The sequence below is a fragment of the Planococcus citri genome, chromosome 1 (genome assembly GCF_950023065.1).
Source record: "Planococcus citri chromosome 1, ihPlaCitr1.1, whole genome shotgun sequence".
NCBI lineage: Eukaryota > Metazoa > Arthropoda > Insecta > Hemiptera > Pseudococcidae > Planococcus > Planococcus citri.
Window position 1 is genome coordinate 85,391,566 of NC_088677.1, and position 23,939 is coordinate 85,415,504.

The following is a 23,939-nucleotide window of genomic DNA, read 5'->3' on the forward strand; positions in this document are numbered from 1 at the left end:
AATAACAGCTCCTTCCATCGTAATACCGATAAGATTTAACGCAATGAAAATGTCGTTTACGACCTCTTCGCTGCAAATGTGATCATAGTTGAACCTCGAAGAAATTAATTCTGCAACTGTTAAAATAGTAGAGAATCCACCGATCATAATAATAAGACGTATATGTAACGAAAATCGTGTCCACAATTCTGTTTTATTAATACTGGCCGATCTTAGGTACCAAAATGCTCCAAAAATTGGAATAAAACGTATAATGCGAATGGTAAAAGTCGCCGAGGGGAGTTTCTTCCAAATTACTTTGTCAGTCTTACCACCATACCTAGAATAATCTGGATCGTGCCAACGATCCAGATTATTTGGTTCACGAAAGAGAATTATCAGGAAAATGGTGTACACCATAGGTAAACATACCCCAAGAAGACAGTAAACAAAAAATTTTTTGTTTTGAGAACCCAAGGGTCGTTGTAGGTATACAGAAATTTTTCGAAGGCACAAGCATATGTCTAAAGCGATAATGAATTTTACAAAAGCAATATTAAAATCCAGGTAGAGAATGAATGAAAGCAAATGTTTCCAATAATTTTCAGGTTCTATGAATAAAAACAATAGGAATACTAAAGCGCAAACATAAGCTAATAACAGATAGATACAATAAACAGTTAAATTTTTTGTGGCCAAAGTTTGAGCATTGTTACTTCGGAAAAATTTATAAAGGTGAATTATCGTACAGATGAACGAAAAAGGCAATAAGACTAGTACTCCTATCAAAAGCAAAATATTCATTACTCGATAAATATCTGATTGCGTAACCATCTTTTTCTATTATTATCATTATTAGTTGTGTTGCTAGTGCCAAAACGTCACCTTTTGGCTGCAGAAAATGAACCTAAAACAGAATAAGGAAACCGATGGGTAGAATGTAATTACGCAGTTCAAAAAAGAATTAAATTGATATTGAATAGTTCATCATATTTCAGTTATTTCATTCAATAGATATGTCAAGTATGTATGTACAAGTGTTACCGTTAATGTATTGACTCCAGGTAATGTATGAAATAACTAGCTAATTCATACATTAGCTGAGAAAGTGTGTAATCAAATTTTTTCTACACTTTATACCTAGTTATTTTATACATATACGAGGTGTGTTTCGTTAAAGTATGTAATTCAATGAATGAACTGTGATAAAGTAAGAAATGAAGGTAAAAATACGCGACTTACACAACCAAGGGCAAGATGGGAGGGAGTGAGGAGGGGGGAGGGATGGTCTCAATATGCACCATAGATATTAGAACACTTCCATGATTATAAAATACATGATATATGATGTTACAGTAAGGGTTACGTGCTTTTCATGGCATTTTAGCTGAAAAATCAATTTTTAGAGTCCCCTTCCTCTTCCATTGGTCGGAGGGAAAAAGGTGATGGATAAAAGTAGTAGGGAACTTGACATAGATTAAAAAAGTACTAAGCTATTTTTGATGTAAAATCAACCTCTGAGGATAAAACTGCAAAAAACCCATGGGGGGAGGGTTCTGCCCACCATAAAAAAATTAGCAAGAGGGTTACAGGGTGGTAACTCTCAGGAATTATTCAGGGTGCCACCCTCGATAATTTCCCGCAAAAAAATCTTGGCTATGTTGAAATTTTTTTTTGTGATTTTCCACCTAATTTGTTATAAAATAGTCACGAAGAAACAAAACTGACAAAACTTTCATCGAAATATTAGGATATATTTATAAACAAGATCATTGACCTTTCGGTTCAATGAAACTTTACGTAAACAAAATAAGCTTAAAAGCTCAGCAATACCTTTCTAATACAACGTTCGAAACAATAATAACACGTCGCTATAACATTACGAAAATACAAGGATTTAACAAACGAAGAGAATTTGATAACCAGCGAATTCTGAATTAAAATTAAAAAAAATTAACTTCCTATCGTAATAACCAGCAAATATTTATATAGCGCGAATGGTTTTCACAGTTTTTCCAACACCCCCCCCCACAAAAATATTTTACAAAATCACAGATACCAAAACGAGCAAACTAAAAATAAAGTATACTGATAACGAATATCAATCATCAAATAAACGTAAACAAGTTTTTTTGTAAAATAATTTTGCTTAAACTGAAAAATAATCACGAAAATATAAAAGAATATACCGAAGTTTTTCTTAAACTTAAGACGTAATAATTAAATGAATAGATTACCCGACGCCACACCAAAACGTATATTTCCGATTACGGTAAGTAATTATCAAATTTTGAATCATCTTTAACAACAATGATCCTAGAACCGATACCTTTTTTCAAACCTATCTTCTGTTTTATCAGACAAAACTATATTGACACAAGGAGAACGTTACTGTTCCAAAACAAGTGTATTTTACCGTTTTCATCGTATATCGGATCGTATTTATTTTTAAAACCAAAATCTTTTTCTGGGCTATGAAACATATTGATCACCAAACAGTATTCAATTGAAAAATTCAGAACCGAATATCTGACAGAAAAGAACGAGCTTATTCCAGAAAAATTACCAAATAAACAATCAGAAAAATAAACGTCGTTTTTTACAACCCTACATTTGTTCAACTTCTCTTACTTATCGAATTTTAAAAACAAATTATTTTCGTTTAAATCTAGGACCAAATCCGCCGAATACATCGCATTTTTTAAAACAAGGCCCTTCACCACTTTCAGATTATCATCTCTCAAATTATTCACCTGATTGTAAGTTGAATCGTTTCCTCGTACATCAAACTCTAAATTCTCTTTTCTAACAAAAACAAAAGTGACATCGAAATCAACATCTTTTTCCCCCCATCGACGGAGCTTTTTTCGTAGCTAAATACCAGAATAACTACCACAAGTTTTACGTAAACATCTATCGAAATTCTGTCAAGTGATTCAACAATTGAAATATTTATCCAAAAAATATTCTCAAAATTTTCAATCCCAAAAGTTAAAATTTCCAAATGGAAAATTCCCAGAATTACATCACTGCTAATTCGTTCGACCAAAAAACATTTTAAACAAGGTATTCGAAATACTCGTATGACGTATTCATTTAATTGACCGATTTTCACTAAAGTTCTCCGATGAAAACTTTCTTCAAAACAAAAATCCGATTTTTCCTCAAAAACTACTAAAACAACGAGAATTGATAAAGAGAGGTAAACGCAATGTACAAAAGTCCATAAGGAAACGAATAATTGTGAAAATTGGAAAGATAAATTTTGATAAATTTTATCAAAATCGACCAAAAGGACATCGCGAATCAAAATTCCGTTTATCAACCCGAAATTAAGCTTTTCAACAGAATATTTACAATCACAAACGTTAATTAATAAATTTCCGAAAATCAGAACGCAATTTTCATCAACGATTATTTCAAATAAATAGACAAATTTTTTTCTTTTTTTCCAGGTGATTGACCTCAACTCGCCATGAACATAAAACGTCACTCTTACTGTTGTGCTTTCAATGAAACGATCGACATGGTTTCCAACAAGATTTAAAAAAATGGAAGTTTTCCCAAAAACGTTTCCCACACTAAAATTACCATTCAATTTTCTTTTAAAAATTTTCGATTCGTTTATAATGCAAAAATGATCGTTTGACTTTTGTTTCAAAAAAATATTCGATTTTCGTTTAAAAAGATCAATACCAACATTACCAAAATTGTTTTTACTCTGTTTGGGAGGAACAATAATTTCGCCATCAATAAAATCGTCGTAGATTCTCACGGAATTCGAATTTTCATTATTGAAACCATCTTCGCCGTACCAAAAACTGAAATTCTGGGCTTCTGAAGAAAGATTGCCGTTTGTTTTCTCGTCGTTCTGTGCTTTCAAAAAAAGATCGCCATTTGTTTTCTCGCCATTCTGCACGTTTGAATTGCATTCTGCGCGGTCGCTCAATTTTTGCGTATCGCTACCACCCAGAGTTGGGGCGATTCTTTGATTTATCGAATCGAACTCTTTTGCCCGCGATTCTTCTGAAAAAAGAATCCGATTCTGAGAATTTCGATTCTTTTTGTACAAGAATCGCGATTCAGAATCGTGGGAATCGCGAGAATTGCGATTCTTTTTGCGATTCTTTTATCGCTGTTTTATTTTACTAAGTACTCCGTCAGTAAATAAATAAAATAAATATAAAACGGTCCGTGTTCTATGTATGTTCCCTTTCATTTAAATTGAATCAAATTTTTCATTTTTATCTAGTGCAGTTAGCACAGTACATCTACGTCTACATCATAATACATTACAAGTTTAAACAGCAAAGAAAGAACTAACAGTTATGAGTTAACACAACTGCCAAACCAAGAAATAAAACTTGAAACCGAAGTCCAAACAACTAAAACTAAGAGGTCAAGCAAAGTCAAACATAGACCTAGACCAAAGAAAAAAAATTAAAATACTTGAAAAATTACAAAAAAAAAATTCAAAAGAATTTAATTTTCACACCTTTTGAAGAAAGAAAATCGGCTTAAAAAAAAATCAAATTCAGGGTGTCTACCAAAATTTGAGATTCAAAAATCGTGACATACCGCGACTTTTTTTTCAGCCTTACCCCTCATAGTCGGGGAGCCCACTTAAGGATAAATTGCACCCCCCCCCCGTTGATCCTCCGGGACAACTTTTTTCTTAATGGGGGAGTCCTAAGGAATATTTCTAGCCCTTGTACTCAAAAAAAAGTGGCCCTACTTCAGCCGAAATCGCAGATTTTGCGTTCCAACATAGGACTTGCTCAACATTTTTCAAACTGTACAAAGGTAGATCGAAACATCAAGCAAAAATTTATCACCTGTCAAAATTTCAAGTGCCAAAGTGCGTTTTTCGATTTTTGTTGAATTTTTGAAAATCAAATCAGGGGTGCTAACCTTAATTATTTTTATTAAGGTTACGGTTTCATTCCAATTTTTTCGTTGACATTTTTCGGTTTTTGTTTCGGTTTTGGTTTTGAAATTCAAAATTTCAGTTTCGGTTTGGGTTTCGGTTTTATTTACAAAAATTTCAGTTTTGGTTTCGGTTTTCGGTTTTTTTTTGGTTTTACATATTTTTTTTTTAATTTCTTCAAAATTTCTCAATCTCAAAACACAAAGCGATTTTTTTAATTGAACGCGGTATGCGTAACAAATCTCAAATTTAGGGGGGCAAAATGATTCTTTTATTCTTCCGAGCCTTTTCCCTGTTTATGTTCACTGCCCTGAAATGAAGGTAAATAAGTTCCAAATTCAAAACTGATAATTCTTCAAGATGCCTTGCGGCTATCTTGCAGCTTTTCATGTTTTCACCCCAGCCTCAAGAATTGGAAAAAATTATCTTGCGTAATAGAAATAATTAATCTGAAATACCTACATAAAATTTAGTTTAATTAGTTTTCAGTATAGGTACTTCCAGGAACATCCTTTTAAATCGGTTTTTGTTCATCAATAATTAACGTTATTTATTTCATAATGACACTTGACACAGTACTGAGCAAGTGAGCTCTTTCATCTATCAACGTATCAATCAACCTGCAACCGGCATTTCAGCATTCAGCATTTTGGCATTCAACAACCCAAAAAGCAACAAGTCAACAACCGAGGACCCAATTGGATAGGTTCATTAAATTTATCAATTTCCCTGGTTTTCGAGTCTCAAAAATTGAAAATGTGAAAAAATTCCCCCCCAAAAAATTGAAAAAACTGAAAAAACCCAAACCGAAAACCGAAAAAAACCGAAATAAATTATATCGGTTTAGGTTTCAGTTTCACTCACTCTGCTTCATTTATATTGTTATGGTTTTTTACGGTTTTTAAAAAACCTATGAAATTTCGGTTTTTGTTTTCAGTTAGGGTTTGAAAATGGCTAAAATTAGGTTCTTGTTTGGGTTTCGGTTACGGTTTTCGGTTTTTTGCGGATACGGTTAGCACCCCTGAATTCAAATTCAGGCCAAAAATGTGGGAAAAAATCAAAATTTCACCAAATTGACCAAGAAAGCTGAAATTTGGAATATACCCTATTTTCGACATGCCAAATCGATTGGAAACTGTTTCAAACCGTTTTGAGCAGTTCTGGAGCCTCCAGTAGATTTTTGAAACTCGTAATTCCCACAAAATTTCACCAAAATGGAGTTGGAAAGCTGAAATTTATTCTGCAAACTAATTTCAATACGCTACGAAGTCAACTGCAGGGAAATTTCAAGTGGTTTTGGAGCCTCCAGCGATTTTTTGAAAATTACTGGAGCCTCCAGTAGATTTTTGAAACTTTAAAATTTCCTAAAAATTTCATCAAACGCAGGTAGAAACTAGAAAATCAAAATTCATTCTGCAAATTAATTTTACTACGCTACGAACTCGTCTGCTGGTGGATTTCAAGTCGTTTTGGAGCTTCCAGTCACTTTTCGAGAGGTCTTATGGTGTTTTTTGGAAAATTGAAATTTCCAAGAAGTAGCTGAAAGCTTCAAAACCATTTAAAACCATTTGAAACCACCATGTAGTCGACTTCATATCGTATTGAAATTAGTTTGCGAAGTAAATTTTAGCTTGCCAACTTCATTTGGTAAAATGTTGCGGGAATTTCAAGTTTCCAAAATCTACTGGACGCTCCAGTAATTTTCAAAAAGGCGCTGGAGGCTCCAAAATGATTTGAACCTACCTGAAGTCGTCTTCAGAGTGTGTTAAAATTGGAGCGCAGAGTAAATTTCAGCTTTCCATCTCCATTTCATGAAATTTTGTGAACATTTAAAGTTTCAAAAATCTACTGGAGGCTCCAGTAATTTTCAAAAAATCGCTGGAGGCTCCAAAACCACTTGAAATTTCCCTGCAGTTGACTTCGTAGCGTATTGAAATTAGTTTGCAGAATAAATTTCAGTTTTCCAACACCATTTTGGTGAAATTTTGTGGGAATTACGAGTTTTAAAAATCTACTGGAGGCTCCAGAACTGCTCAAAACGGTTTGAAACAGTTTCCAATCGATTTGGCATGTCGAAAATATGGTACATCCCAAATTTCAGCTTTCTTGGTCAATTTGGTAAAATTTTGATTTTTTCCCACATTTTTGGCCTAAATTTGATTTTCAAAAATTCAACAAAAATCGAAAAACGCACTTTGGCACTTGAAATTTTGATAGGTGATAAATTTTTGCTTGATCTTTCGATCTACCTTTGTACAGTTTGAAAAATGTTGAGCAAGCTCTATGTTGGAACGCAAAATCTGCGATTTCGGCTGACCTGTCAATCAAAATGGCCACCATTTTGTAAGTAGGGCCACTTTTTTTTTTGAGTACAAGGGCTAGAAATGTTCCTTAGGACTCCCCCTTTAAGAAAAAAGTTGTCCCGGAGGATCGACGGGGGGTGCAATTTATCCTTATGTGGGCTCCCCGGCTACCACTTTTTAATGAAAAAAAAAATATAAAGAATCGCAAATTGGAAAAGAATCGAGAGCCTCTAAAATTGCGATTCGCGAAAAATAAAAGAATCCGATTCTTTTCAAATGCGATTCTTTTTCAAAAAGAATCGGATTCAGAATCGGATTCAGAATCTCGACCCTTGCGATTCCTCACGATTCATTTCAGAGATTCTGAATCGCCCCAACTCTGCTACCACCATCCGAATTATCGTTGTAGTCGTCATTTCTAATTGTCGGCGCGTCGCATCGCTTATTTTCAGATTTTTCAAAGGTTTTCTCCTTGTCGATTACAATTTCTGATTTTTCAAAGGTTATCTCCTTCGCGATTTCGATTTCTGATTTTTGAAAGGTTTTCTCCTTTGTGATTTCGGTTTCTGATTTTTGAAAGGTTTTCTCCTTTAGACAGTCGAATACATCACATTCGTTGTTGTTCACTGATATGCCATTAATAATTGAAAAGCTGAATATATTTTTGGACCCTCCGATTAGTCGCTTAAACAACATTTTTCTCAAAAAATCGTTGAAAGATCGTCAACTTTAAAAAACCACCGTCTCTGCTATCATGTTATAAAATAGTCACAAAGAAACAAAACCGACAAAACTTTCATTGAAATATTAGGATATATTTATAAACAAGATCATTGACCTTTCGGTTCAATGAAACTTTACGTAAACAAAATAAGCTTAAAAGCTCAGCAAAACTTTTCTAATACAACGTTCGAAACAATAATAACGCGTCGCTATAACATTACGAAAATACAAGGATTTAACAAACGAAGAGAATTCGATAACCAGCGAATTCTGAATTAAAATAAAAAAAAATTTAACTTCCTATCGTAATAACCAGCAAATATTTATATAGCGCGAATGGTTTTCACAGTTTTTCCAACATAATTTGCAAATTTTTTTGTGATTTTCTACCTAATTCGCGTAAGATTTTACCTATACTTATGTAATAAAATAATTTACAACAGTTCATTTCATGATTTAGCTAATCACACATCGTTATTTCATAAAATAACTAGATTATTAATACATTCGGGAACATTTCCCCGTACCTCCCCCATTTTGGGAGGGGTGGTAAAAAGCACCTAGAAGGATAGTGCTAGGTTAGTGCTGGATAGTGCACGCATCCCCGCAGTTAGTGCACGCCCCCTTCACCACCGTTTTTTAAAAAATGTGGGGGGGGGGTACAGGGAAACGTGGTACTCCCCCATTCACGGAAGGAGGTTAAAAACCACGTAGAAGGATAGTGCTAGGTTGGTGCTGGATAGTGCACACATCCTCGACGTTAGTGCACGCTCCCTTCACCCCCATTTTTTTAAAAATGTGTGGGGGGGGGGGTACAGGGAAACGCGGTACTCTCCCATTCACGAATTGGGGTTAAAAACCACCTAGAAGGATAGTGCTAGGTTAGTGCTGGATAGTGCACGCATCCCCAACGTTAGTGCACACTCCCTTCACCCACCTTTTTTTTTAAAACTTGCGGGGGGGTACGGAAAAATGATTTACAAAAAAAGGGGAAGAACGTTGTTGAAAGGGTTAAAACCCACATAGTTCGATTCAGTTTCGTTAGTGCTGGTTAGTGCACACACATATACAATTATTCCCCCTCCCCCTCCCTCCCTCAATATTAAGTAAATAATTTTACACCCTATGGTCTAATAAAATGCGCATCGAATAGGGAAAATCGGAGTGGTAAGCTGATTTTTGGTATATTGGTCCATTTTGATGGCCTGAAAACGAATCCGAGGAGTCTCCTACTGTGCCGAGTGAGCTTCTCCCCAAATTGTGGATCTTAGCCCCCCACCCCATTGGGTCTTGACCAAGATCTCGAAAAATGTTGACTCTAGCTCAAAAATGGTTGAAACGAATGTTGTTCTACTTGTACGTCTCTCCCATCAGATAAGCCATTTGATCGATTTTCCAGTCCCAAGGGGGGGGGAGATGGACCTACGGCGCTTCGAACATAAGGGGGTTTGGAATAGCGTCATCTGTTGATCGTAATATTTATAATCGTTCAAAAATGGTATGGTGGTGGTTCACTTTGTTTTTCTGGGGTACAGAGCGGACTACAGCGTCATCCCCCCATTTTGACCCCCCCCCCCACCAATGAGTTATTTGCCCATATATCTTACGTGAGGTGAATTGAAATGTACAAAAAAATGTAAAAATTTTGATTGGAATGTCAATACAAGTTTCAAACGCCCATTTTAATGTAGCGTAATGAATTTTTTCTCTTTGTGGGCCCCAAGCCCTCCGAAAGTATTTCGAAAAATTAGTCGTTTGCGCTTGAAACTTCGAAAATCAAAAATCGGGGATAGATGTTTACTTAGAAAAGTGCGTAGAATCCGAATATGACCTTGGTTTTTTTTTTGAAACATAATACTGATGTCGCCACAAACTCGAGAAATAGAGCAAACACACCATTTTTGCAATTTTGATCCCTGTCTCCTGACCACAAAAACAACTCAAATTGAAAAATCCCACTCTGTTTTTTGTTTTGGGGTCTAAACTATCGATTAAGCCCATTTCAACCCAAACACAAAAAAAAATACCAAAAAAAGTTGCCTAGTGTGATTAATGATTATTCAACCACCACAAAAATTGGCACCACTGCGTTCCTCAAAGATATTTCCTCAGTTCAAAAATTATATCTTTCGATGTTTTGGTAAGTTGAATAGAATACGAGTAATTCAAAATATTCGAGAAGAAAATATTTTCGGAACGCTAATGAACTCCCCCTTCCCAACACCTAAAAAAAACGATTTTTTTAATTTTTAATCACTCAGTGGAACTCTAAAATTAGTCTTGGATTTTATGGCAGTGACCTTGTAATGTCTTAACACGAGAAATAAAAGAAGAAACCATTACAAAACATATTAAACTTTATAATAATAAAACACACGTAAGAATAAAGGTACCAAACTAAAAAGATGATGAAATAAAAGTAATAAGTTGCGCCTACGACAACATAGATCGCGCTATATCGATAAAAATAATAATATTACCGAAGTAATACGTATCAACCTCCCCCACTAAGGGGAAAAACGTTTCGGGGATCTCCTGTCACGAGTAGAACGACGAAGAACCGGAGGAGGCGAAGCAGGAGCCTCTTGAAAGGATTGCTCATGAACATCGTGATCATGAAGCTCTTGATCTTCGAATTGATCAGCAAACGAATAAGGAGTAGAGGAAACAGCTCCAGCAACATCGAACGAACGACTTCGAATTTGGTTTGCATGACGCTTCGCGATGGAACCATTATCGTTGATCAAATACAGCACTTTACCAAGACGACTATGTATAAAACCATAGGCCCATTTTTCGCTTTTATTATAAACGCGATATTGAACCTTTTGATTAGGACAAAATGATCGTCTAGGTTCGTCCGCAATCTCCTTGGTCTCAGAATCCTTCGGTAGCAGTAGATCGAGCGTTGTGTTCATTGAACGACTGAACATTAATTCGAATGGCGATTTATTTGTAGTAGAATTAGGCGCACGACGATAGGACTGTAGAAATCGAGCCAATCGCTGAGTTAAAGTGCCTTTGGTGTCACATTTTAAACCATTTTTCACCGTCTGTACATAGCGCTCGACTTGCCCGTTGGACTGAGGGTGGAACGGAGGGGAAGTAACATGCTTTACGCCAATACTTCGCAGGTAGGTACTCATTTCCGATGAAACAAACTGAGGAGCGTTGTCTGAAACGAGCACAGTAGGATTACCGAAACGACTAAAACATTCGACAAAACATTCGATGACCTTTTCAGTAGTAATTGACTGCATCGGATAAACTTCTACCCATTTCGAGTAAGCATCGACCAAAATGAGTAAATTCGTACCATCGAGTGTACCAATATCAAAATGCACACGTTGCCACGGAGCTTTAGGATTCTCCCACTGATGAGGCGGAAGTTTATCGGCGTTTCGAGCGTTTTTACCGCAAATTTCACACTGCGCGACCATTTTTTCGATGCACTGGTCGATTTTCGGCCAATAAACGTAGCTCCGAGCGAGTTGTTTACATTTTACAATTCCCAGATGACCAGAATGAATTTCACGTAGAACCGCATCGCGAAATTTGGCAGGAATGTAAACACGTTCGTTACAAAAAATACAGCCATTATACAAAGAGTATTCGCATAACTCCTTGGGCTTTAACGAACATTGCTCTTCACCGGACAGCTGACGAAGTAGAGAAGCTGTGATAGGATCTTTCAAAGTTTCCTCGGCAATTTGAGCAGCAGTAACTGGAATTTTCTGCAACAACTCTTTCTGTAGAAACGTAGGTGTATCGATTTGGTTAACATCGACTTCGTTGTAAGGAAAACGACTGACAAAATCGGCATTGGCGTTCTGTTCGGAACGTCGGTACTTGATTTCATAGTCAAAACCTTGCAGAAAGATGGCGTAATGCAAAAGTCTGGTAGCACTGAGAGAAGGTTTAGCAGCATGAGCGGCGAAAATCGATTGAAGAGGACGACAGTCAGTAATTAACGTAAATTTTCTTCCAAATAAGTAATTGAAAAACTTACGCGTTCCCCAGTAGATGGAAAGTGCCTCTTTATCAATCTGGCTATAACGCTGCTCTGTAGGAGTAAGCTTACGAGAAACAAACGCAATCGGGCGCTCACCATTTTCATCTTCGTGACTCAAAACGGCGCCAATCGCTTCCGGAGATGCATCGGTTGCTAGAATCAATTTTTTGCTCGGATCGAAATGAGTCAAAACGCGATCACTAGCGATCTCCTTCTTAATATTCTCAAACGCAGCACTGCAAGCTTTATTCCATTTAAATCTGGCATTTTTCTGCAAAAGTTTACCCAAAGGAGCAAATAATTGACTCATATTAGGAACAAAACGCGCGTAGTAATTCACTAAGCCTTGAAACGATTTCAGCTCAGCCGCAGTACGAGGTTGTTTAGCATTTAAAACGGCCTCAATTTTCTCTTGCGTTTTATGAACTCCATTGGAATCAATTTCGTAACCAAGGTAGGTTAAACGATCAGTAAGAAAATCGCACTTTTTCTTATTCAGACGAATGTTGAACTTACGGCATAATTCGAAAAATTTACGAACTCGCATTAAATGTTCTTTAGCAGTAGCAGAAGCGATTTTAACGTCATCGTAGAAAACGCATGATCCTGGAAGATCTTTCAGCATAGATTCCATAAATCTTTGCCACTTCGCTGCGGCACATTGAACACCGTAATTCATACGATTCACGTTGTGTAAACCCTTTGGAGTATTCACCGTTAAAATTTTCGAAGCGTTCAACGTAGTACACATGTGCATATAAGCTTCACTGATGTCAAACTTCGAAAAATAACGACAATTACCAGATCCATGAAATGTTTCTTCCACATTGGGAATTGGGTAATCTTCAGGGACAATATGGCGATTAACCGTTACGCTATAATCGCCTACTAAACGTACACGACCGTCAGATTTAATCACTGGCACAACTGGAGTAGCCCATTCTGAAGAAGTGACAGGCGTATAAACTCCTTCGGCGACCAAACGATCAATTTCAGCATTAACAGCAGCTTGAAGCGCATAGGGAACTGGTCTAGCTCGACAGTATATCGGAACAGTCTCAGGTTTCAAATAAATTTCAGCCTCGACATCTGGAATTCGTCCAATACCACTGGCAAAAATATCCGCGAACTCTTCGGTTAAACGTAAAATACCATTTTTCAACTCGACATGTTCAGAAACAGTCTGATTGATAACGTTCTCGGAATTAGCAGGTTTGTAGCAATGATCTCGAATATCGATATTTAAAGGTAGCAACCAATCGAGACCAACAACACTTGAATAATCACCATCGACGATTTGCAGTTCGAGATCGAGTGATTTTTGTTTGTAGGAAACCGTAACAGGTACAATACCGATGATAGTAAGTTCACCACCAGTGTACGAAGTAAGTGGGATATTTTCAGCTCGCATATTTGATAACAAACCAAACTGACGTGCTTCACTCTTCGATAATAAAGTGTAAGCAGAACCGCTATCCGCTTCGAAACGTACATCACGACCATTTACTGATAAGGTAAGTTTTATCTTCGGCGTTGGAGCACTGCTTAAGGCGGAAATACTAGCGATATCAACCACTTTAACGGATCTGGCTGACTGAGATTCGTTTAACGCACGTATCATTTCAGATCTAGACATACCGCAAACACTAGGAAGATGACCCGTTTTACTGCACTTTTTGCATTTTGTATTCTTACTGCAATTTCTGCACTCTGTTGCCTTGTGATCTTTTCGTCCGCAACGGTAGCATACGATGACTTGAGATGACGAATTCGATGAGGAATTAGATTTGGGTTTTTCACTCTTCGAAGAAGACGTATTCGACGCAGCGGCAGATTGGGGTTTTTTCTTCTTACGCACTGACTCGTTGATTTTGTTCATCGAGTTATCACTATTCGACCTTGACAAATTGGTAGCAGTTTCGCCAGTCGGAGCAGATTGTAACTGAGTAACACCCTTACCTGCTTGTTCAGCAGCTTTCGCACGAGCAATAACATCTTTCAACGCAAGATTCGGGGTAGAGAAGTAATAATTTTGCAAACTCGTATCACGTACTCCCGCAATAATGCGGTCTCGAATCTCCTCGTCTAAACGTGCATCGGTATCAAACTCGCATCCGATCGTTAGTTCCTTTAAAGCAGCATGAAACGAATTGAAATCTTCGTTTTCTTGTTGAACACGGGAGCGAAATTTGTAGCGACATACTGCTGAAAGCGGTGATGGGTTGTAATGTTCAATTAAGGCTTCAGTCAACGTTTTAAAATCCATATCCTTCGGCTTTTTCGGTACTGAAATTTTCTTCATAATAGAGTAAGTTTCAGGTCCAACCGACGCAATTAGAAAATTAACTTTGTCGGCATCGAGAACCTTGTAGCAATTGAGATGACTGGTAAATTGCTCCAACCATGATTCGAAATCTTCTTTTGTAGCATCGAAGCGACCAAACGGAGGAGGAATATTAGCCGCCATTTCGCATGAAGAAAACGACGCACCGGACTCGGAGGAATTATCGGAATCGGAGATATTATCTCTTACATCGTCGACCATAACAATTCGCACATAAGAACATATTTAAAAAGCATCCTCGTCGCCAGTTGTAATGTCTTAACACGAGAAATAAAAGAAGAAACCATTACAAAACGTATTAAACTTTATAATAATAAAACACACGTAAGAATAAAGGTACCAAACTAAAAAGATGATGAAATAAAAGTAATAAGTTGCGCCTACGACAACATAGATCGCGCTATATCGATAAAAATAATAATATTACCGAAGTAATACGTATCAGACCTAGTCGCAAAACCACGATTTCTTTCGAAAATTCCGCCTCTTTTGATGACCCATATCTCTTTTCCAGGGCCACCTCTAAAGGGTAACAAAATTGTTCTGAATGGCTTTTAATTTGAGATAAAAAAAAAGGTCTCCAAATCCTCCGATTTTTTCTGTTTTATAATCCCCACTAATAAGAATAATAACGCTATTGGTACAAAATTTTTAAACTGGACATAAGGAAATCAAAAGAGGGCCCCAAAACACACGATTACCAAAAATTTTAGGGGTTGAAATTCATTTTTTTTATCTGTCAGATTTTGAAAAATTCAAAGTTCGTTGGTGATGGTTTCGAACCGTTCTGAGGCCTCTAGAGGATTTTTAGATTCTCCAGATGTTGAAAAAATTCTGTAAATAGGGTGAAAATTGAAATTCAGCACCAAAATACTCGAATTTACCAAAAGGTCACAAAGATGGTAAATATGCGATTTTTTACCTGAATTTCATCTTTACTCAACTAACAACGTTTTTTCTTAAACTGGAGAATCTAAAAATCTGCGGAAGGCCCCAGAACAGTTCCAAAACCATCACTAATTGACTCAAGAGGTAAAAAAATAGGGTACAAATGAAATATAATGGACCAAATTTGAATTTTCAAAAATTCGTCATGAATCGAAAAATAAATTTCAGTCTTTGAATTTTTGCTGGTGGTGTGTTTTGGAGTCACTTTTTGAACCATTTCACCAGATATTTCTCCAGAAAAATATTAAACGAGATTACCTATCATCATCATCGAACAAAATTAACGACGGGTTTTTCAGGTAAAATACAAGACTGGGATTGAAATTTTTTGCTGAGCCTATTCACTGAAATAGATGATTGGCTTAAAAACAAAACATTCGCATAAAAGCATTCACGAAACGTCTGCCTTATACTCGAACCATTTCTTAAAGCAGCTCTGTACCCCAGAAAAACAAAGTGAACCACCACCATACCATTTTTGAACGATTATAAATATTACGATCAACAGATGACGCTATTCCAAACCCCCTTATGTTCGAAGCGCCGTAGGTCCATCTCCCCCCCCCCTTGGGACTGGAAAATCGATCAAATGGCTTATCTGATGGGAGAGACGTACAAGTAGAACAACATTCGTTTCAACCATTTTTGAGCTAGAGTCAACATTTTTCGAGATCTTGGTCAAGACCCAATGAGGTGGGGGGCGAAGATCCACAATTTGGGGAGAAGCTCACTCGGCACAGTAGGAGACTCCTCGGATTCGTTTTCAGGCCATCAAAATGGACCAATATACCAAAAATCAGCTTACCACTCCGATTTTCCCTATTCGATGCGCATTTTATTAGACCATAGGGTGTAAAATTATTTACTTAATATTGAGGGAGGGAGGGGGAGGGGGAATAATTGTATATGTGTGTGCACTAACCAGCACTAACGAAACTGAATCGAACTATGTGGGTTTTAACCCTTTCAACAACGTTCTTCCCCTTTTTTTGTAAATCATTTCTTCGTACCCCCCCGCAAGTTTTTAAAAAAAAGGGGGTGAAGGGAGTGTGCACTAACGTTGGGGTTGCGTGCACTATCCAGCACTAACCTAGCACTATCCTTCTAGGTGGTTTTTAACCCCAATTCGTGAATGGGGGGGTACCGCGTTTCCCTGTACCCCCACACATTTTTTAAAAAATGGGGGTGAAGGGAGCGTGCACTAACGTCGAGGATGTGTGCACTATCCAGCACTAACCTAGCACTATCATTCTACGTGGTTTTTAACCCCCTTCCGTGAATGGGGGGTACCACGTTTCCCTGTACCCCCCCACACATTTTTTAAAAAATGGTGGTGAAGGGGGCGTGCACTAACGTCGGGGATGCGTGCACTATTCAGCACTAACCTAGCACTATCCTTCTAGGTGCTTTTTACCACCCCTCCCGAAATGGGGGGGGGGGGTACGGGGAAATGTACCCAATACATTCATTTCATGATTTAACTAATCACACCTCGCTATTTCATAGAATAACTAGATACCTATTTCATACTTCACCTAGGTTAACTGTGAAAAATTTTCACGAATTTACTACATACTTTTTCGTTAATGTATGAATTAACTAGTTATTTCATACATTACCTGGACTATATACATTAACGGTAACACATATATAGGCACCAATTTTATCAAGGAGTAAAATGAACTTTTGTCTCGTAGTTCATGATTGTGTAAAATCGCGAGAGATGGATAGATGAGTAGGTAGGTATTTAACCCTTAAAGACCCAGGCTAATCCTGAGATGTTGTGTGAAAATGCTTTCAATTTCCTGAATTAGATCATCACAAGCATCACTTTAACCCACAGTTTGCCCCCCAGCCCCTTAAAGCCGTCTCGTAAAAGCCGTACCAATTTATTTAATTTTCCTTGAAAACCGAGAAAGCGAAAACCCCAATGAGGTCAATCATGGAACTGAATGATATAGTATCATTAGGTGTACTGAATGAGTGAAAGCATATCCCCAAAGAACACCCCACCCCTTTTTGGGGGGCAAATTTTCAAAACAGTTGGTATAAAAAATTGGACCCATGCTCCATTTTTGGATAAACATATTGATGGTAGACCCTTCACAAAATGAAATCATGAAAGGTGTGAAAATGGTGGACCAGAGCGATTTTTTGAAAATTTGATTCTCTTGTCTCGATAAAAACCCGAAAAAACAGAGCATGAATACGCAAAGTACATAATATGGGAAATATTATCAAGTAGGCTTGAAATGACAGAAACAAGAATTGAAAGGAACACAGATGCTTTTAACATCACATAAGTTCAGATAATCTACAATCCACCCATCAAATCTGTTTATCACTCCGTGGATATTCTTTCTCGATATTTGTCACCAAATAGTTACATCCTACAAAGGTTAGCAGTACGATTGTTTTTCTGCAGAAATATCGAAATAGGTTTATCAACCACTTTGAAAAGCTTTACACAGTCAAATTGCAGCACTCCCTGGCATTTCATAATGTTCAAGCATTCATGAAGAAGTCACTATCCCTCCCCGATCATTGATAGTGAAGTTGTACATCTTGAAAATTGCTTGAGCAGAATTCGTTGTTTCCAATCATAATATTTCATGATGTTGAACTACACTATCAATGATCGAGGAGGGATAGTGACTTCTTCATGAATGCTTCAACATTATGAAATGCCAGAGACAGCTGCAATTTGACAGTGTAAAGCTTTTCAAAGTGGTAGATAAGCCTATTTCGATACTTCTGCAGAAAAACAATCGTACCACTAACCTTTTGCGGGATGTAACTATTTGTTGACAAATATCAAGAAAGAATATCAACTTCAGCAGGAATTTCTCAAAACATTCAAAAGTTCAGAGTTGTGGTTGAACAACAGTTGAAAGCTTTTTACTGAATCTCAAATCCCCTGAATCCTGTAGTCATAAGCTGGACACAATCTCATGATTGTAAACCTCGACTTCTGCTCGTGCAATTTTCATGATGTAGAACTACATTATCTATGATCGAGAAGGGATAGTGACTTCTTCATGAATGCTTGAACATTATGAAATGCCAGGGAGTGCTGCAATTTGACTGTGTAAAGCTTTTCAAAGTGGTTGATAAACCTATTTCGATATTTCTGCAGAAAAACAATCGTACTGCTAACCTTTGTAGGATGTAACTATTTGGTGACAAATATCGAGAAAGAATATCCACAGAGTGATAAACAGATTTGATGGGTGGATTGTAGATTATCTGAACTTATGTGATGTTAAAAGCATCTGTGTTCCTTTCAATTCTTGTTTCTGTCATTTCAAGCCTACTTGATAATATTTCCCATATTATGTACTTTGCGTATTCATGCTCTGTTTTTTCGGGTTTTTATCGAGACAAGCGAATCAAATTTTCAAAAAATCGCTCTGGTCCACCATTTTCACACCTTTCATGATTTCATTTTGTGAAGGGTCTACCATCAATATGTTTATCCAAAAATGGAGCATGGGTCAAATTTTTTTATACCAACTTTTTGGAAAATTTGCCCCCCAAAAAGGGGTGAGGTGTTCTTTGGGGATATGCTTTCACTCATTCAGTACCTACACCTAATGATACTATATCATTCAGTTCCATGATTGACCTCATTGGGGTTTTTGCTTTCTCGGTTTTCAAGGAAAATTAAATAAATCTGGGGGGCAAACTGTGGGTTAAAGTGATGCTTGTGATGATCTAATTCAGGAAATTGAAAGCATTTTCACACAACATCTCAGGATTAGCCTGGGTCTTTAAGGGTTAACTTTCAGGAAGTGTTGCCCGACAAACCATCTCAACTTTCAGTTTGAGGTCGAGTTTTGATCGAGTAGAAATCGGCAAATATTTTTGATCATTTTTTTGATGATTTTGAGAATCGACAAAAAATATAAAAATAATCGACTGATAGTTTTCAACAATTTTTTTAAAAATGTAAGATTGATGGAAACTTGATCCCAAATCATCCTTTATTGTAGTACTTGAATCGATCACAATTTCATGATGAAAATTTAAATCGATTTCAGGTTGATTTCTTGCTGAGGACCTAAACTTGACTGCAAATGTTTGTTGATTTTTTTTCTCTATAGGCATCAATTATGCAAACAAAAGTTGAAGTCAATTACAGGACGATTTTTACCAAGTCATAAAAATGATGTGAAAATCGATTAAAAATTGTTCTAAATTTGTGGTATCATAATCGATGCCTTTTTAAAGATTTCAATGCTGGATCGATTTTTTACCAATTTTTTGCTCGAATGAAAATATGTAAAAAATCGATTCAAAATTGTTGCAAAATGGTAGAAAAATTGATTACTTTTTAAATCATAAGTTGGATCTATTTTTCATCAATTTTTTGTCAAAATGATATAAGACTATGAAAACTTGATTTGAAATATCTATCGATTTTGCCTTGAAAATAGGCATTAATTTAGCACATAAAAGTTGAAGTTTATTTTAAGCCGATTATCACTTAGAAATGAAAATGACGTGAAAATTGATTAAAAATTAATGCATATTTGTGCTGTTGTAGTCAATTGTTTTTTTTAAGCTTCAAAATTTGAATCAATTTTTCATCAATTTTTTGATGAATTGAAAATAGTCAAAACTTGACACAAAATATTCATCAATTTTTTTCTTAAAAATACAAAATTTTTTCTGCACATTGAAGTTGGAGTTGATTTTGACTCTTGTTTGCTGAGAAATGAAAATAGTATGAAAATCGCTTCAAAATTTTATGGTTGATTAACAGCACAGTAGTAGTAAAAGTAGACCAAAAATTGATAAAAAATAGACATCAATTATTCATCGCTGGCATCAATTCACTACTCACAGATAAAGTGTGTAGCAAAAACTATAAGTAGTTTTTCAAAAAACTTCAAAGTTGGAGAAAAGAAGTGTTATTATAACATTTTGGTTCATTTCTAAGGGGTCATCTAGATCCAATTTTTGAGTTAAGAAAGAGTCGAGGTGCAGGTATTTTCCCCATCAAATCATCTTAAATATCAATTCACAATGTAATATGTAATTGCAATTAATATGCACTAGAATATGAAGAGCAATTTTCTGAAGATTTAAGGTCGTTTTTCATAAGCTCGACACGAAATTTATCAGAAAAATGTGTCGATAGAATGTTCTCAAAACCATTGACACAGATATTGAGTAAATTTTGCATCAAATCACAAAAAAGTGTTGAAAAATCAACTGAAAAACTACACACACTTTTCAAATTATCGACACAAAATATGTGGCAATGTTCAATATGAAATATGCTTGATGGTAAATTTGGGTCAATTTTATACCGATAATGTTCGAGAATAGGTCGATTTTATGCCGAAAAAAATGATGAAAAGGAAATAAATTGGTTCAAATTCGACTTAAAATTTGAGTCAACTCGACCCTATTTTTTTTTCAAGATTGTGTCGAGGTGGTTTGTCGGCGACACAATCATCGATTATTTTTCAAAATTAAATTTTATAAAACAGACAACTAGGTGTAAAATGTATGTAGTTGCAAATTGCTTACCTCTGGCGAATCCGTCGTCGAGCAAAGAATCAATATTAAAAGCTGGTTCTTATATGTAGTTTTCTAAGCCACTAAAATAGTGTACAATGGATCACGATCTGATGTGAAATTAATTATAAAAAATAATAGATACTTAAGTACCTAATAACGTTAACGTAGAACACGTATGCCTTTGTGGGGTAGGTTGTGAAAAATGTAATGAGAAGAGCTTGAGTGATCATTTTAAATTTTTAAGTTTTTCAGATCACGTATATGTGGCATTGTCATTTGGAATTTTCCCTAGATAACTTTTTTTCAAAGAAATTTTGTAGATAATTGTATAAAAGCAGGACAGTAATGATTAAGTACCTAAGAATTTTCAGTGCTGTGTCGGATGTGATCGCTTTGAATGTTGATAAGTGCTACAACATTATCAAATGAAAACGAGTCGTGGGTTTTTCTTGTTTAACTTTTTTTCAAAGAAATTTTGTAAATAATTGTATAAAAGCGGGACAATGATTAAGTAAGAATTTTCAGTGCTGTGTAGGATGTGATCACTCAGTTTGAATGTTGATAAGTGCTACAACATTACTTATCAATAATGAAAACGAGTCGTCGTTTTTTCTTGTTTTCCTGTCGATGATTATTCTCGACGTTGGTGGAAGTGATGATCATTGATCACCATTAGAGATAACACTTTTATAAACTTAAAAAGTGAACTGATTCATCCTAATGTATTTTTTTTTTTTTTTTTTTTTTTTGAAGTGTAAATGTTCAGAGCTTTGGTAAATTTCGAAAATTGGTAATCGCGTGAGAAATCTTTTTTCAAGCGGAATTTCCGCCCCCTTACCCACCCACCCCCCCCCATGTGGACAGTATAGCCACAAAATGCGTTTTTTGGGAGAAAAATTCTGTAAGATAAGTCGAAAATTAATTCTTTTTGGTGGTTTGAGTTGGGCAGAGGGTACAAAAAGTTATGGGCTTATAACTTTCGAGAATATTAAGCGTGCCTCCAAAAAAGAAGTGATTTTTTGATATTTTTCAGCTTTGATGGCATCATACATACAAGAAGATCAACATCATTCGGAGGGCCAAAGGAGGAGTTTTCTCGAAAATTTGTTTATTTAATATAGATTCTACCGATTGAAAAATTTACAAAAAATTTCTACAGACATCAATTTTCCATTTTTTTTTTTTTTTTCATTTTTTCTAAATTTTAGGAGCTCCAATGCTCCATACAAGACATTTTCGTACCTGTGAGGTACCTAACAACTTTGGTAGATGTGAGGTGGGAAATTTCCATCTTTCCAAAATAAGGTGCACCCTACTGCTTGTTTAATCATTGTGCAATATCTTGATATTGCGAAATGATTGTCGCTATTTGCTGCATTTTCTTTACTAGATCATTTATTTCGTTTTATATTTTTGTTTCAGATGAGTTCGAATTTTTGCCATTATGATGAAGAGAATATGAAAATTGAGTAAGTTGATTGTTTGAAACTCATCTAGGAATCTTCTCTTGACCCTTAAAGGTCGACTGCTACTCCTCTGCAGTAAATTATCACACAATTCGCTGAAAATTGTGGCCCAAAAGTCGGCTTAAATTCGTTGAAAGTTAAATTTATGTATTGGAATTGAACTGAAATGTTGGCTCCATATCTGCAGGCTAACAAAAAAATGAAAACGAGTACGTCTATGAATTACATAATTATATTTTTTTTTTTTTTTTTTTTTTTTTTTTGTTAAACCCCGGTCGCACTAGGCGCCGAGGGTTTATTTTAATTAAAAAGAAAAACAATCTTAATCTTAAGGCTACTAATATTACTATTTTAATTATCCTAGATTATAGTTATACCTTCACCCCAAGACTAAGATGAGGGACGGGAAGGGGAATGGGAGGGAGAGTGAGACGGATCGTCCACCCTGACCCAGACCCCTAGGCGGTTGCCTAAGGCTCGATCTCTGCCAAGCTCCAGGAGTCGTTATTCACGCGTACCTGTCTGACAGCAGACCGGGCCCCCGACCCGTCTCTGGGGGAAGTTTGAAGGGGGAGTGATTTCGCCTAGGGGTGATCCCAACAAGTTGGGGCCCCTAGTTAGAAGGCCGTGAGTACATGGGGATATTTGTGGGGCGGTCAGCGCACTTGCTGCTTGCTTCTCGCCGACCGCCCACATGAAAGATTGTTAAATTTTCTATACTAAGATTAGGCTATTCTATACAATATTACATATCTTGAATCCAGGACTGTCTTGAATCGCGACTTCTGGATATTTTGGCTGCTTCTTGTATTACGTTTGGGTAAAAATGTATGGGGATTTATAAAAAATTAGAAATATATAAGGAAAAAGGAAAAGTTTACAATATTTACAGTTATTTATTAAGTATTTACGTTAAATATTTTTGTTTATTGGGCCATATCTATACAAACTAAATTACATCTGAAACCCTAGTTACAAACATTTACATGAAACATATATATAAGGTGGAGGGTGCCTATTTATAATTTATCGGCACCAACCACCTCTGACAAAATTAAATATATAACATGAAACTGCAATATAAAATAAAATAAGAAACTGAAAAATAAAACATAAAAACATAAAAGTAAAAAGGTATATAGGTATATGTATTTACATCTTAATATCTAGAGACTAGTTCGGGGTTTGATTTGTCACACGATGCTGGCTACACTATCTTCTCGATTGGGTGCAGACTCTGATTGTGATATGGGATTTTTTGAAGAACTCAATAATTGAGTGTCTTACTAGATCCCAGCTCAGCTTATCTCGTCCACACCCCAACCTGGGTATAGCCAGCTTTCCAATATTCAGCTCTTCACATTTCACAACTAGGTTCTTAAGCGTGATTAGGAAGTCTCTTTCTGTAGGCTTATGCTTGTATAGCTCTTTGGTCACCATATATAATATATAGTTCTCTACTTTTTTTCCGCTAAGTTTCCCTGTCTTTTTGAGTTCAACTACTTCCCAGACCGATGCCCCCTTGCCCTGTAGAACGTCCTTCGAGCCAAATTTACGGGTAATCTGTTTCGCGACGCCTGCAGACATTTCGAAGTCCGCACTGACACAGTGTGCCAGCGCGTATTCCGGGAAGCAGAGGAGTAGGTCTTCTTCGATTTCTTCTAGAGTGAAGACTCCGTTGGAGGTCGTTACTAACTCCCCCCAACTT

The 23,939-nt window shown here is 36.3% G+C and overlaps 1 protein-coding gene across 1 annotated transcript; it reads right to left on the reverse strand.

The window, feature by feature from the left end:
* Window positions 1–10,439: 10,439 nt before the first annotated feature.
* LOC135837053 (uncharacterized protein K02A2.6-like) lies at window positions 10,440–14,489 on the reverse strand. Its single transcript, XM_065352195.1, has one exon. The coding sequence runs from the start codon at window positions 14,487–14,489 to the stop codon at window positions 10,440–10,442; it is 4,050 nt and encodes a 1,349-aa protein (XP_065208267.1).
* Window positions 14,490–23,939: the final 9,450 nt, after the last annotated feature.